This window comes from Ooceraea biroi, chromosome 3 (genome assembly GCF_003672135.1).
Source record: "Ooceraea biroi isolate clonal line C1 chromosome 3, Obir_v5.4, whole genome shotgun sequence".
Lineage (NCBI taxonomy): Eukaryota > Metazoa > Arthropoda > Insecta > Hymenoptera > Formicidae > Ooceraea > Ooceraea biroi.
In genome coordinates this window covers 175709-192137 of record NC_039508.1, presented here as the reverse complement: position 1 = coordinate 192137, position 16429 = coordinate 175709, and the positions used below count along the sequence as shown (strand labels likewise).

Sequence of the window (16429 nt, the reverse complement as noted above, 5' to 3'; positions counted from 1 at the left end):
GGTGTAGGTCACGCTTCCACTCGGCCGCCGTCGCGCCGCGCCACGGTCGTCGGAAGAAACCGGTAGAATTTTCGGCGGAGTCGATGCGATTTTTGACGACGCAATACGCGCGGAAAAAAAGGGGGTACCGCTTTGCCGCGCCGCGGGCCAATCAAGCCGGCGCTTTTTCGGAAATAATAGATACGTAACGCGCCGGATTGATTACTGCGTCGCGCGTCGCACAACGCTGCGGCACAATCGCCACGTCGATTACCTCCTCGCTTTCGAGAGGGCAACATGAAAAATATGAGTCATTTTCGCGTTTCCGAGGCGAGAGTTCGGATTCAGATTTGTTCTCGGGTAAGCGATAAGCAATATCGAAGAGTTACGATCGACGTAGACGTCTCTATGATGAATGAAGCTGAAAGGTTATTTTTGCGTCGAATGAAAATTCAAATCAATAATAATCTTTTTAGTGGCGTTTTTCGACGCTGCAACTGCGGAGAAATATACATATTGCATTTCCATGATTACGCATCGAGATAAACATGGCTGCCGTAATTAAAACAGAAATTAGAATTTACGTAGATTTAATTTCTTGCATTTGATTTCTGCTTGTATAAAATGCAGAAGACGGGAAATGAAATGTTAGGAAACTTTAGATTTAGAAACATTTTCTTTCTCAAACAATGAGTATATTTTTTGACGTATGCTGTTAATGCACATTGCCAATATTCGCTTAAAACCTGAGGAAATTTGGATACAGTAGTTTGCAACATATACATGTATGTAATACGAGAACGTGTCGCGTACTGTTAAATCGCACGATTTGAAAATTTCAAGATGGCGCAGCCTTGTACTCGCTCCGTGCACTTTTGTCAGTCGCAGTCAGTTTCAGTTGGTTTCAATCTTTCGTCTGAAGCGTGTTCGTTTCCACGTTACTTCTAGCGTCTGATCGAAGGTGACTGAAAGTAACAGACATAATTGGAGGTGACAGAAAAATTAGAAAAGATTTCTCGCATCCGTGTCGTTGCATTAGTGTTGCCTCGCGCTCTCGCGAAAATCACGTCACCGTTTCTGCAGGATGAAGGTGACGATAAAGAGTAAGTATTTTCAAGAAAACATTGGCGTCTAATCTGTTACGTGCTTATTTCAAGCTCGCGCGATTACGCAAGACGCGCGTCGTAAATTTTTCATCTCATTTGCGTGGTTATGTGCTGCCTGTGTTTACACATGTTCCCCCCAGCCTGCTGGATCCCTCGCATAGACCAACCGTCTAACAAGAGTCGTTCTGTTCTCAGGCTGGACGGGTGTCGCCACCTGGCGGTGGATAGCCAATGACGATAATTGCGGCATATGCAGGATGCCGTTTGACGCCAGCTGCCCGGATTGCAAGATTCCTGGAGACGACTGTCCATTAGGTATAATATATATATTTGTACATTCTAGATATTTTTTTATTTATATATATTAAACAGCCGAGTACATATAAAATCGCTCATTACATAATAGAAATTTTATAGTAAATTAATTAACAGAGCGTGTATTTAAAAAGTACATTCTCCACCAATATTCATATATCACAATTTCTTTCTAAAAAACTCAATTCTTTTTAAATTAAATTCTTTTCAAATTCTTTTTAAATACTAAAATTCAATTTCAATGAAAACTTCATTCTTAGATCGATTTTCTCAGACGATCGATTCAGTTCTGTCCGCGAAATTCGATATTCCGCAAAGTCTCGAGTTGCACGCGGAAATTCGGAGGGGGACAAAGATCTGTCGCAGTCCTCGACTCGTAAAGTAGCGCCACGGCGGGGACGCGCGTCCGCGACGGCGCGCGATATCGATCGATCGCCGGGTGCCGGTCGGCTGGCGGACGAACGCGGCCGGTGAGCGCACCCTCGCCCTGCGGCCCCGCCGCTGTCGATGCGCGTACGCGCGGCAAATACACGTTCGTTTGTCCATCTGCTATCCGTCCGTCCGTCTGTCCGTCGTTCCTCACCGCCAGGTGTGTGCCGCGAGCCACGCGCGACCCATCTCCGCCGACCAAGTTAATTTAACGCACGACCGGCGCGTTTTCGTTGTTCCAGTGTGGGGGCAGTGCTCGCATTGTTTCCACATACACTGCATCATGAAGTGGCTGCACTCGCAGCAGACCAGTCACATCTGCCCGATGTGTCGCCAGGAGTGGAAGTTCAAGGAGTAACCGTGGACGTTTTCCGCACGGGCCCGCAGGTGTCAGCACGCAGCGAGTGATCAGGTAAAGCGAGCCGCTTGTCGATCGGTCTTCTGGCACGCGAGATTAAATTTTAGATATAACTGCAATTATACCTGAATTTTTCTAGACTCGCCAGGAGAGACTTAGATGTCTATCGTATAAACACTATAAACCATTCTTTGTGAGAGAGGATGTTGTTATTGCACGATCAGTCGTGAAACGATCGCAAGTTGCTGATGCAGAAGTGCGTGAAGCGAACCGCAGCGATTCTAAATCTGTTGAAGGAAAGCCGCTAAGGCGATTAACCAGCAGCGGCGGCGGCGGCGGCAGATGGCAACGTGTTTTACATTGCATTGTCGTACGTTCGTATAGACTCATATGCTTCTAAAAACGGCTTCATGCATCTGCCGTCAACGCGCCTGTTTATCGAAAACGCGTAACAAGATTTAGAGTAAATCTCATGCAAGCGAATCATGCGTGTTATCCAAGAAAATATCCATAACGTTAAATTTAGAACGTTATCTGCGAGGCGTCCATCCGCAGCAGATAAATCACCCCTGCCGCAAGGCAACCCGGCGTGCGTCTCTGCATGCGGTCATGGTCGCACGTTACTACAATAGTTTCAAAACTGTTCTCCACAAAAGTCCCATAATTTTTATTTCGTTTTTTAATTATTTGATCATGTGATTTTTATGTTTTTCAATTTGTGAATATTCTCAGAATCTTTCATTTCAATAATATACACGATTAATCACGCACAAGAATATGCATAAATATGCTTGAATTGCAAAAGAAGTTTTAACTTGCAAACAAGGCCATATCATACGCACATGTACTCTTTCTGTTATTTTTATAGTTTGAATCCATGCCATAGCATTTGCCGCATGTTATGAAATACCTTTTACACTTCGGGAAAATTTACATATAATTGGGCAATCCGTATCGCCATGGCAATATTATTCAGTGAATTCAGACGTGATACGCCATGGCTGAAAATTTGAATATTTCTTTTTTATCTTCCGCATTCCCGATGTCTTTCGCAAGGCGAGTACATACACCCGCGGTTCAGAAGGTTAACACGCAGCGTGCTGCAACGCACTTATCTGCGATGAATGATCAGTTCCTCTTCTGCGTACTCTAGGTGACGCATTCGATCGTTGAATTATTAATAAGCCGTTGTATTCAACGATACAACGCGCTGTCGGTGTCTTGCGTGTACGTTCCGCGTATGCTCGGGAATAGTCGCGCGCGGAACAATCGCTCCTCTCGGCGACGACGGTCCCACCGTGCCGGCTCCCTTTTTCGTTTTAATTGCGGGAACGCGGCGTATTCTCGCCGACATAATCATGCGAGGGAACTCTGACATGTTTAACAGAACGCGCAGCCGCGAATGCATACGAATAGCTATTGTGTAGTAAAAAAGGCATCGCTGGCAAACATTGCGTGAGCACCAGTTTTCAGCGCGGCAATTTTATTTCGCCGTCCGATCGTTCTGCAAGTCAATTTAGCGTTTACGTTGAAAAAATTCTGAATTATTTATCGCCATCCAGTCGACGATCGGATAAAATAGTAATCGAAGTGCATGATGCACATGAGTCACGTTCAAATCGAGATGACTCATTGTTTGTCGGCCATTGAAGAGTTGATATCAAGTTGTCAATCTGGCGTCAGGTATAATAATGTCTGCTATTAAAAAAAGTTCTTGCAAATTTCGTGCGGCAAAAAATTCATCTTAATGTCTCAGATATACAGAATTATCATATCATATGTTATATGCACGCACACATATCTGGAAAAGAGATAAGATTTTATTTATCGTCTAACATAAGACGCAATTGAGCGAGTAGCTCGCTTCTGGCATTGGTATTCGTAACTCGCGTTTCGATGGCGGGTTTCGCGAAACCCCATGACCCACTAAGCGAATTTGTTTTGACGGTCGCGGTGTAGAGTTCCTACTGGACAGGAACGTCACCGGACAACGTACGGATATACTCACGATCCGATTTCGGCCGGTTCCTAGACCGGTCGGACACCGTGCGCATCGGCAAGCGGAGGGAACGCGCCGATTTGCATTTTATCGGCGGGAGATCGGTCGCAAAAGTGGAGCGAGTCGTTTTTGTCCGTGCCAGAGCGAAACAGAGTGTGAATAAATTCCGAGCCCGCGTTTCCCCGGTCGGTCGGCGTGCCACTTCGGTTTTAATTGCGTTGTGAATGGGCGGACGGTATAAGTACACGGCGATTGCGCTGATAACGCGATATCATCGCAATGTCATCCCACGTAATGCCCGAGGGAATACCACTTTAATCTCCACGATCTCCACTCCATCTAGCTGCAACGACAAAGGATATTAAATATCTGAAGAATGTTCCATTGAGTTACAAAAAAGAGTTAAAAAATATCTGGTTTCGGAGAACGTAGAATTATCTTTGTCATTAAAGAATTAAATCTTAAGTTTCTCTGTGTTGAGTAATTGAAATTAAAATTTATTGAAAGTATGTAACATATATTTCTCAGATTAATTTTTCAACGATGTATAATATATTGTACGAAATAAAATGATATACAGATTACTCCGATAAAGATGAATTATTCACCAGAGATCGCGTTAAGTAATTAAATCTGATAAGAGCAATATGCCAGTCGTTAATAAACGGGCTACATTAAAAGTGCCGTTAGCAAAGAAATTAATTGTGCGATCATCAAGAAACACAACTCCAAATTATATTTTCTTGAAACGCTTCAGAGTCAAGAGTGACACGAAGCACGGAAAGGCAGGAAATCCCTCCGTTAGGGCAAATCACACCAATCAAGGATAATCGTACTTCGCTGGAGAGTCCTCTTTCCGCAATCTTGCAGCGAAGCGCGAGAGAATGAAGCGGAGTCAAAATGTCGCGCAAGTTACGGCACTGGCGAACGGACCTCCGCGCCATGGGGCAGCTCGTCGTGAGGCAGAGGGGATCTAATGGGTCCCTTCCCTTCTCTCCATCTCGCTCTGTTCACCTTTTCCTCCGATCGTCCGTCTCTCTTTGCCCCCTGCACCGCGCCGTCCTCTTCTCGTCTGCTACGGGTTACTCTCTCACGCGATACCGGTCGCGATATACACCTACACTCGACGATGGAGGTAACGAGACGGACCCCAAGATGATTGGCCCCGAGTCCGAGGGGCCTGTTTTATAACGTAATCTCTAGCTCTTTCAGCGCGCTGAATATGCAGATTTTACACGCGTCAAACACGTGCAGATTTTATTTCCGCTCCCTGGGCACTTTTCTACGTCGCTTTGGTATCGTGCTTCTGATAATCATGGAGAAACTGCGACGGTTATTTTTTTTAACGGACAACAGAGATCGACACGATCGATAAGGCGCTATTTGCCCCCGTAAACTCTGGAGAGTTCACGCATTTATTCTAAATTGCCGGTGCGCTCGCGAGTGCTCGCCGCTTTTGAAATAAAATGAAATAATATCCTGTTTGCGGAGCAATTAACTATTACATCTGCGTTGAACATAACGTAAAGAAAAGGAACGGCATGTGACGGATACCGTGAAGCGTGGCGTGAGCCCTGCAAGTCTACCGAGTCACGGCGAAATCGGCTTACATAAACTTAAGCAATCTCGGGCAAGTGTATTTAATTAGGACTCGCCAATTGCATAATGCATCTTGACGCAACATCAATTGAATGGTGCTCTATTCGCAGCACCGATCGCAGCGAGTCGCAAGAATCGTCATGTTTCGCGTCGACGCGAAATACAATGCCGCGATAAAATGTATTTTACATAAAACATTATATAAAATGTACGTCGCGGGAGAACTGTAATGACAATTCCTAGACATCTTGATAATTGAATCATCTAGATCGTAATTTTATTTAGAACCAAAGTTCCACCATTTCGTGCAGTTTCGGATTCAATTCGAATGACATCGAGATTGGAGCATGGTACAAAGAACATCACGGGAAGGCACGAGGTCTCCAAGAAGGAACTTCGAGTGCCTCGACGCCGCTAGAAAGTGTGACCGCGAGTTTCCGTGGAGTTTAGAACGGCGCGACCGCTTTTTTCCGGCGAGATCTACCGATTTTACGTAATGCTACAAACGATCCAAGATCGTTCTATCTTTTTCCTATCGGACCGCGTCAGGAACATACACACGTCTGCGAGCGGCCAGATTAGCACTCGCCGGATCGCCAGGAGATCGTGCCGAGCCTTCAGCATCGCCATCAACCGCGGGTCCTCTTTACGCTCTTACCTCTGCTCCCTTCTGTTGCCCTCGACTATACACACATTTACACACTTGGATACGCTCGTTCTCGCTCGCTCCTTCGCTCGTTTACCCGCTCTATCACCCGTTCACACATTCATTCACTCACCCACTCCGCTCACTCGCACATTCGCTGACTACCTGACGAGAACTCGAGCTCGGCCAGTCACGTGGCCAGCGAAGGATGTTTGCGGGATCGCGAAGTCAGTCCGCGGCGGTCGGTCTCTCGAGAAAGAGAGGATAGAGGCGCGATCGGGTGAAAGAGAGAAGAAGATAAAGGAAGAGAGAAAGAGAAGGAGAGACCGAGCGGGACGGGAAAGGAGATACTGGATCGGGGATACTGCCTGAGGTCTCGGGATCGTCGCTGCTCTAGCTCTACCTGTCCGAAGGCGTTCGATGCGCGTCGTTTCAACTCGTTCCTCGGCAAGTTCGCGGCGGGATCGTCGAGTGTTTTCGTAATCAGTTTGCAGTGCTGGAGAAACGAAAGACGGCGAAAATGGGAATACTCTTTTGTGTGATCTAGAGCACGCTTTGCACCAGTTGAGGGTTTGTTGTATTATTACAGAGAAACGTTCGATAGAAACGAGTGCTACCGACCTATCTGTGCGTTCAAAAATGTTCACGATGCTATCAGCGTCGAGTGACGCCGTTGTTGGGTGCCTGGAAATGTGGAAGGCATAATGCAGTGTCGAGCGAGTGATGACAAAGACGCGGGTGACTGTGAGACTGACGAGTAAATTAAAGTTTTGATCAACGAATATTACTCTTTATGTCTTTATGTGCAATAATAATACAAATCTTTATAGTTGCCAGTTCCGATAATATTTTAAACAAAGCGAAGAAGTAAAGAAGTCTATTCAACGACAGAACAGCTCAATCGATTTTTGCATTCAGCTCTGAGGAAAAAGGAAGAAAGAGGAGAAAAGGAGAAAGAAACGTGAGAATCTCAAGATACCACGCCAGGTTCAGATAGGCTTCGATTAACTGTTGACTCGCGCGCGCTGCGAATCCTGGTATGCGATAGAAAGTTTATTCACGAAGCGCGATAAGCCAGGTTGCTGCGGTTCGTGAAGAGAAGCAGGACTCTCGGAAAGTCTACTTGTACAGTCTTCGTAAAGAAAAGCACGAGCGATCGAGATAGAAAGGCGAGTATCGGGGTCGCAGGACCATCTGGGAGATCAGGTTGAATAAAGTTCGAAGAGAGATAAACGAAATGCATGAAATGAATTTTCTTAGTGAAAAAAAAACAAACACATCTTCTTGGCATCGTTAACGAACCTCTGTGCCAGGATATTTACAACGCGGTACCTGTGGAACTGCATACAAAAGCGCAATTTCGCAAATCATCGTAAACTCGCTTACGGACAAAGGAGAATTTTGGGAAATTAAAAACGCTACGTTGTGAGCTTGAGATAAACGTATGTAAAAGTACGTCGGTGATCCTCGCAGAATTGTATGCAAAATCGCATCGGTGGTACCGCGAGACATCGGTACGATCGCGACCCGCTTACGAATAAAGAGGACGAGGTGGACTCGAGGGGAGAAACGAAAGAGAAGAGGCGAAAGAGAAGGAAACGGTGAATCGGGGATACGAGCGGCAAGATTGCGGTGATCTCGCTGACACGACATTGCACAACACTCCTGTCATTCCTGATCGCCGTTTAGCGCATGCTGGTTCAAGCGTTCTCAGCAAATACAGACTTTTACGATCGCACACGTATCTCTGAGATATGTACACTTTAAAAAGGGATACGTGGCGATTATCAATTACCTATCTGCACTCAGTAACGGGTTCCAAGAATGATATCGAACGCTTCCTCCTGGCGTTGCAAATATTGAATTAACTTTTATAGAAAAAATTTTATCCAGTTGAATGGATCCAATTCGAAGCACGATGGAGTTTCGCGTGATGATAGGGAACCGCTAACACGGAAAGTTTACTGAACACACAGAGCGCTGAGTTTCACCATATTTCTCACGTTTCGTTGGTTCATCATCATGGATACACACGAATGCTGAAATGCGTGCGATAAGGACGATGATAAACGTCCCCTCTTATCTCTCTGGAGAACTTTATCGGAGCGTGTCATCTGCTTTAACGCGCGCGAAGTGAAGGTACCTCGCATTACCACTGACATTTAGTATCGCGAAGTAACAGTACGCATGTTCCTGCGAAATTGCATCGAGAGAGTGTGTGCAGTTAGTGAAACCAAAAACTAACGGCAGGCCATCACGATCGTGAAGATATCTCCCGTCTAAGATCTGACGAATGAATTTACGTCTCGGTAACATCTCACTGTACGCTTCAAAGTGCCACGCGGATATTTTTATAGAGTACGTTCTGAAACCGGATGACGCAGGACCAATGGAATGCAGTTAATGAACGTCGAAGTCGGTGCTGACGTTTTCTCCAATCCGAAGTGCTACGCGTACTCCCGTGGTGTACGTACAAAATCGTGTCGTCGTTGATAATGAGCGATTAAGTCGATTAGGCCGAAAAGCGAGCGAGCGGAATGCAGTTGGCAACCAGTCAGAGGCCCCATCCGCCTCCGGTGCCACCTCGGCCGAGTCGGCAGGTGGTTGCCGAGGCCCTTAAGAGGTCGCCAAGGCCACCCTGTCCCACTCGGCAGGCGCCGCCGCCACCGAACACGAAGCCCTGGAGATCCGATCAGCGGCAATCGCAGCAACAAGCGCAACAACAGCAGCAGCAACAGGTGGGCCCAGCAGTTGGACGTACGGTTGTGTATGAATCCACGAAGGAGTGCGCAAAGGACTGCAAGGATGAAAATGTATCAAACGATAAGAATCAACGGCAGGATTGCAAACAGACGCGAAATACGTCTGACAGAAACACCGCCGAGGATAATCGCCCGGAAAATACAGGTAGAATCGTTCCATCTCATGAGCACTACGAGGCCGGCTCGGAGAGACCTCATCCCGCGGGAAACATGCCGGCAAACATCGTGCGGAAGCGCAACAGCCTGACCGAGGAGCAGCGACCTCAACGTAGATTGGAGATAATTCGAAGAAACTCCCGTGGGAAAGATCAAGCCAATTCAGTGGACCAGGACAGAGGACAATGTAAAGACTCGTCCGGTAAGAATCTGAAGGAGATTACTAACATTGTTGCTCCGATGGAGAAGATAGAGACGGTGCCAACGATGACGACAACGACGAAGCCATCGGTGGCTGCCAGGACCATCAACGTATCCTTCGAGGATGAACGTCGTGCGTCGTCCACCAGCCCAGATTCTGCCAGCGGGCGAGTCACGGTGAGTCGTGGGGAAAAATGCAGATGCAACAGCAGCAGTCCGGAAAGCGAGACGAACGGACACGACTCTCGGCCGACGCCCACGTGTAGATCGTGTTCCGGTGAGCAACAGCAGCATCAGCAGGAAACGTTCTTGGCGAGCGGAAAGATTGCCGGGAACGGCGGCATCGAAGCTGTACCCGCGCTTGAAAGATCGACGAGCGTCTCGAGCGTTGACCGCGCCGCCACCACAGTGCTCGTCGTCGACGAACCAGAGCGTAAAATCGCGCCCAGCGACGTAGACAGCAACGACAACGACAACGATAGCGACAGCAGCAACATTCATCGGCAGGACTGGTTGGAAGCGGGAGTTCGGTACTCCTCCACGCAAATTACTCTGCACGGGGACGATGGCGACGGCGACACCGTCGATGGGGACCACATCAATGGTTACGATCATCACGAGGAGGAGAGAATCACTGACCTTGATTTCATCAGGTAGATGGGAGCGCGACATTGAATGGGAAATTCGTTTATCACGATTAGCCGTTAGATGCTATCACTTCGGATCAGTAGTGGGTTTATAATAATCTCGTAGCGTTATAATATGAATGAGACTGCTATCGTTAAACAGTGCATACATAAGAATTGTTTTACATTTTTTGAATGTAAACATAAATTATTTGCGAGTTTGGAAACACCTTCAATTAATTTTCTAATGTACGACTGTAATTTATTTAGTTGCATCGTATTTAGTTGTATAGATCTTGTTTGTGCAAAACACTTATGATAAGAGATAAAACTGTTGAAAAATAGTTTTCCAGAAACTTGTGACAATTACGTCATGCCTATAGCGTAATACTGGTTTGATTCTCAAAGATTCAGAGTCAGAGACAGAGAGAGAGGAAAACAGAAAAAAAATTATGCCAAATTAGAAAAATTTTTGAATAATGCATTTCGAATTGTTAGACATGTCTAAAATATTTTAGATGAATTTTCTCAAACGATTTGATAAGCATGATATCCTGCAATGCAATGACTAAATAGAGACCTTATGTGCTCTACGAATCCCAATCCATTAAGTAAACGATGATCTATGATGTAACGTCACATGGCTCGGCAAAACGTATCGATGTTAACGATATATTAATTATCGCAGAATTGTTATGGCTGTAGGGTCGCACTTTGTTACCGTACACGCGCGCGCGTCGTTCTGAATTTAACGATCCAGTGATACGAATGCACCGCTTTCTCGTGTTGCAGGATAAGTGCCGTGTCGACAGACCGTAAACACTAACTGCTCGTTAGTATAGCTAACGTTAAAAAAAAGCGCACGCTCGCGCTCGCTTTTTTATTTTTATTTTCTTTTTTCTATTTCAAACAGCTCTTGATTTTCTCGATTACGATACTTTCCAAGATCCAATGGCTGCGTTCGATTTTCAGATAAGATTGGAGATTACGTGTCCAGCATTTATATATATAGATTAAATAACTCGGTAAATGCTGTGAAGAGGAAGAAATAAGAATGCAATATCCTCAAGATATGATAACTGCAGAGAAGTTCCATGAATATCCTCTTCCCGCGGTACAAATCCAGGAGAGAAGCTACTATAGTTTACCGGCACTAAATCGATATCGCCATGCAGCCTCCGTGCGTATCAAATCGATATCGCTGCACTTGCCGGTTTATCGAATTGATCTCATCTCAACAAGCGAAAAATAAGACGATGCAGAACCGAGGCCGAACGGATATCGATGTCGATAAGAACGATCGAACGTATACAGACGCACACTTCCGTGATGTGCACGCGACGATAATAACCGCAGGGCGAATTGAGTCACTCGCCAAATCCTCCGCCTTCTTAACCGCGGGCGGCCTCGCCGCTCAAGACGAATCGATTTTTATTCCATGAAATGATCGTGTAACGGTATATCCTCGTTTCCTGCGGTCTTCATCATATCCCGCCTTTGGCGATTTGCGGCAAGGTGTATTCACTTCGCGGGAGTCTCCTCTGGTGTCGCGAGAATGTTGTTTTATCCTCCGCATAAATCCCATTTTATTTCGAGAATGGTCGAGAATTTGAGGAAATAATCGTGAATTGATTTGGAAACGATTTCAATGGAAAAAAATTATAGATCAGAAAAAGACTACTAATGATTATATAATGGTATTATCGCTTAATATACTGCTAACTGATTTATCGAGATTTGTTGAATAATTGATAAACATTGCTTGAACAGATGGAGTGCCGCATTCTTAAATTGCGATTTGTTTTGCAGCATACAAGAAAGGATCGCGATGTCTTCCTTGCAAGGACTACCCCCTTTGCCGAGGAGTCTGAGCGGCTTCAACTTGAACGGCGGACGCGGCGAGAGTGGCGAGCCGCCTCCACCGCCTACGAGGTCGTCCAGTAAATCCCAAAGAGGCGGTAAAACGTCGGTGCAGTCGTCATCGTCGAGGCCGTCGCCACCTGCCAGACAACTCACCACCCTGGACACCCAACTGGCAGTGCTCAGGAGAGAAATGGTACTTGTTCGTGAATCGTTTGCGTTCTCTTTCACCTCCGCGGAATGTGGTCTCGTTACTTCGATCGGTAAAACGTACCCCTTGACGTTCAATCTCTTCGCGAAATATATGACGCTGCGCGGTAACGGATACTCGCAGGATACTCGAATGCCAGCTTTACATATGATACTCGAGCATCCTGCAATGTATCTTCCTATAACATTCCAGTATCAATAATTTATTTAATAATTCGTGAAATGAAAAATATTTGCAGATATCGAAGTTAATTAATATTTTTGATAGAATCGATAACATGGAAACTGTAAAAAATTTAGTAATTTTTCAAGAATTATTACAACTTTTGGACATTACGCTCTTCAATGCACATCAAAGCATCGTTTGAAATGCAGCCGGTAGATCGTCGATGCTGTTCGAAGCGGCGTCTGAAATTGTGCATCCTTTAGCGGCAGCCATTAACTCCAATAGAAACCATTAGTCATCCGCCGCGGCGTGAAACGTATTTACGAGCGTGCAGGAAAATTCCACGCGTCCATGCGTAATAACACGTGCGATTCGAAAAGATTGTTGAGACGTTTCCGTCGACATCGATCGTTGGAACGGAAACTGCGCAAAGTAGTTACGTGATTCTCATTTCTTCGTATGTTGTATGTTTCCGACTTTCTATGTACATATTTTATAAGCAAATCACGTCCTTTCATCCTTTTATATCTTTTTTATAAATATTCTTTCTTTCATATCTTATACTCTTTTTAAGTTTTTTCTTCTTATTTTTTACTTTTTGATTTTCTAACTTTAATGCTTTCTTTTAAGGTATTTTTTGTGTTGTCTGACTGACATCGGTGTGTGTGTTTCGAGTCTTGCCACTCCTTTTACCCTCAATATTCTGTCGTTTTTTATCAGTCCGAGCACGTTTCGTGAACTGTCATCTTTTTCTCCTCACTCGTTCTCGTTGTCCACTTCTCTAACACTTCTGTCTTTTCTCCCCTCGATTCTTCCGCGTCTGTTTGGGCGATTCCCGTTACCTCGGGGCCGCGATCGCGTGTGGATAAATTGCGGAGCATGTATTTTATGCGTGGGATCATAAGCAGCGAGAGAAACCATGGTATCATAACGCGGTAGTAGAGAGAACGCTTATATCACTCGACGTATAAAGGCGCTTTTTAATGCTTGTTATTTTTACCCCGCACACAGACTTCATGTGTCGGCTCTGCTATATTATAATATACATATACATATATTATACATATAATATAATGTACATATATGTTATATTCTTCCGTATCGTATAACGTCATCACGATTAAAGTTCCAACAGATTATATTCATAAAGTAAAATTTACATGATATCATTTACATTAAAATCGATATGTACAAGACATTTTATACGAAATTTGTAAAAATTTATATGAAACTTTTTACAATACTTTCTTGATGTCTTAACAATTACTTGTATTGTTACTTTTCAAGATCTTAATTTATGATAACTATCGGTATACTGCTTTTAATGTGAGATTGTCATCATGATAAATTGATTACATCCACCCGGCAATAATTTTCTTTTGAGATACTGTATCTATAACGGAATCTTATGTAAAATTTCTCCAAGGAGAAGTCTCGTGATGAGTGCTCTTAGCTGAATCTGACCATCCGTGCTAACATCTCGGCTGGTGTACCTAAGTTAGGCTAATAATTTAATAGTCAATCTCCAGACACGAAGCGAACTGGCACAGCCGCTCCCACGCTGCATTCCCTCAGGCATGACTCCCCTCCGCCGTATCCCTTTTCCTCGGTCGCTCTCTTTCACCTTCGTTCTCTCCTCTGTTCTTCATCGTCGTCGTCCTTCTCAGCCTGTTCCTCCTTCGTTGCGCTTTCCACCGGCGTCTCTCATATTCCTTCCCATTTTCATTTTGCACGTCCCTCCTATGCGACTCCCTCTTTCTCCGTTCCCACGGCCAGACGGCCGCCGAGTTGCTTGGAAATGCGTCGTTTCAGTCCGTAAATCACGAGGTAACATTTACCTTGGCGACTGTATGGTAAAAGTGAACGCGCTTCGTGTAGGCACAACTGCAATGTCTGTACCGAGCCCCACATGAAGCAATGCGGATGGTGAATAATAATATAAAAATAATAATTACAGTGTATTACAAGACATGATGACCGTAGAATTGGTAATAGCAAAAGCATTTTTATAAGCATTAATATCCTTAATTCTCTCAAGTAAGACAGAAACTTATTTACAAGTCATATTATGCATGATCTGTAAACTGTTTCTAATCATAAATTGATATACCATTGTAGTTTCAATAAGCTCATTTTTTCCGATGCCACAATACGTCTAATCTATGACAACTGTTTCTCTGGCAGTACCAAGTACATAATACAAAGATCACTTTCGCGTGCGTGCAATGTCGAAATCTAAATTCCCCGTAACGGTTTCAATCTTTCAAGCTTTCTCTTCAAGCAATTTTCATTTATCAGCATCGCAATAACTATCCTTACGTTTGTGCAGTTCGGTCTACGGCAGCTTGACCTCTCGTTGCTGTCGCAACTGTGGTCCCTGAACGAGTCTATCCAGGAGTTCCGGCAGCTGTTGCAGGAACAAGAGGACCGAGCGCCTTCACCGTCGCCCAGCAGCGAGGAGGGGGATGACACGTCCTACGGGGCGCACCCGCCGCCGCCGCCGAGGAGGCCGGCGCCCACGTTGCATCATCATCGGCCGCCACGACCGCCCAGACCACCCAGACCGTCGGCTAGCGACGAATCGCCGTCGAGTGAGGAGTACGGGGCCGTTTGACGTATCGTCACCGAGAGGAAGAAGTACTCGAAAAGATCCCGGTCGTCCCATCGCACCTAGAGAGGCGCCGACACTCTCGAGTGAAAGACAGAAGAAGAAAAGGAGAATGAACTTTTCGGGAGAAAACAGCGTCGAGACGGAGATTGCAACGACGCCGAGGTGTCGACGATCTCGACACCTTAATTAATGCTCAGGATGAATTAATGCTTGTGCGATGTGCGTGCGATGTGACGGCCGATTTAAGAGCTACAGATCCTCTAAGTACCTGTAACTTTACTCGGAGATTCGTCAGACCCAAGATCTCATGACAATTATTTAATTCGCGATCGGAAGCGACCGATTAACCGCAGCTTCGGAAAAACAAATTATCTGCGAGACGAGACTGCTCGCGTGAACAGTCGCTCGCAAGAGAGTCGATCGAATTCGAGATTGCGATCTGTAACCGCCGCGTGAAAGGAGGATCGATGATCGAATCGACTTAACAGCCGAAGACCAGTAGTTTTAGCTCGCCGCTGCATGGATTATCGCGCGTATGCAAGTTAATAATAATCGCTTCGCGCGCCGGACAAACGTCGTTCCGCCGATTTGCAACAGGCGTTCCACACGCGTCGTGCTCCAGATAAGGAAGTTCTTGATCGCCAGGAGCAAGAGAGCCGCACTTCAAGCAGCACGGCGCACTGCTCTCCCCTCCATTTGTGATAGCGCTCGAAGGGGCCTTTGATTAATGATAATCTCGCATCCGTTTGCGCTTGTGTTAAGATCTCTCCGAGACCTTGCGCTCCGCCGGAGAATCAACCGTAACAGATCCGAGCCCGCGTTGCACCGCGATTTTCTGGTGCCGTAGCTGAAAGGCAAACGCGACTCTCCGCGTGTCGTCGACAAAAATGTGCCCGGTGAATCCGGAAGAATCGTGATGTTCCCTAACTCTTCCATGTTTTTTATACCGTTACATTCGTCGCGAGAAGCTTACTCGTTGTTGATGCTGCATGCAGTACTTGTTCAATCGTGTATATGCCTGTCATACGTACGCGATGGAAGATTCAATGTTCCTGAGAATGAATCTGACGGGGAAACACGCGATTTCTGCTACATTTCTCGTACACATATCTCTCAGTGCTTTCTGACGTCGGATCTGCCGGCGAACCTCCGCGTGTATCACGTCCTCGGGAGAACCAAGATTTTCGATACTCCGCGGCGCCCTTTCGTATAGATTAGTTTTGAGCTGTGTGTAAAGATACATAAGACTATGCAAAATAAATGAAACTTAATTTAAATGTACGCTGACGCATAATACACATTGCTGCCTGCCTTCTGGCGCAATTACGACCTTTCCTTGTTGCAACGGCAGCTTTCCTTGTTCTGACACGGATAACTAGTGATCAACAATGCTGCGCTTACTTATA

The 16429-nt window shown here is 45.6% G+C and overlaps 1 protein-coding gene across 6 annotated transcripts; it reads left to right on the top strand.

Annotated features, from left to right (window-relative positions):
• The first annotated feature begins 581 nt into the window (after positions 1-581).
• LOC105277454 (leucine repeat adapter protein 25) lies at positions 582-16304 on the top strand. Of its 6 annotated transcripts, none has more exons than XR_002193144.2 (4): positions 582-1082; positions 1281-1400; positions 2072-2241; positions 11986-12123. XR_002193144.2 is itself a non-coding variant. In XM_026968168.1 (4 exons), the coding sequence occupies exons 3-4, from the start codon at positions 12005-12007 to the stop codon at positions 15024-15026; spliced, it is 513 nt and encodes a 170-aa protein (XP_026823969.1). In that variant the 5' UTR covers positions 1842-1989; positions 2072-2241; positions 11986-12004; the 3' UTR covers positions 15027-16304. The 6 variants fall into 6 exon arrangements, 4 of the variants coding, with proteins under 4 accessions (XP_026823969.1, XP_019886589.1, XP_019886590.1 ...); XR_002193143.2 differs by lacking the exon at positions 11986-12123 and adding an exon at positions 2327-7692; XM_026968168.1 differs by lacking the exons at positions 582-1082; positions 1281-1400 and adding exons at positions 1842-1989; positions 14742-16304 and having other exon boundaries at positions 11986-12232.
• The last annotated feature ends 125 nt before the right edge of the window (positions 16305-16429 follow it).

Excerpts from the sequence above, each read along its gene's own strand:
- LOC105277454 (XM_020031029.2), top strand. The coding sequence starts at position 8,969 with ATGCAGTTGGCAACCAGTCAGAGGCCCCATCCGCCTCCGGTGCCACCT. Across the intron at positions 10,204-11,985 it reads ACTGACCTTGATTTCATCAG|CATACAAGAAAGGATCGCGA; the intron begins GTAGATGGGAGC and ends TTTGTTTTGCAG. Across the intron at positions 12,233-14,741 it reads CAGTGCTCAGGAGAGAAATG|TTCGGTCTACGGCAGCTTGA; the intron begins GTACTTGTTCGT and ends ACGTTTGTGCAG.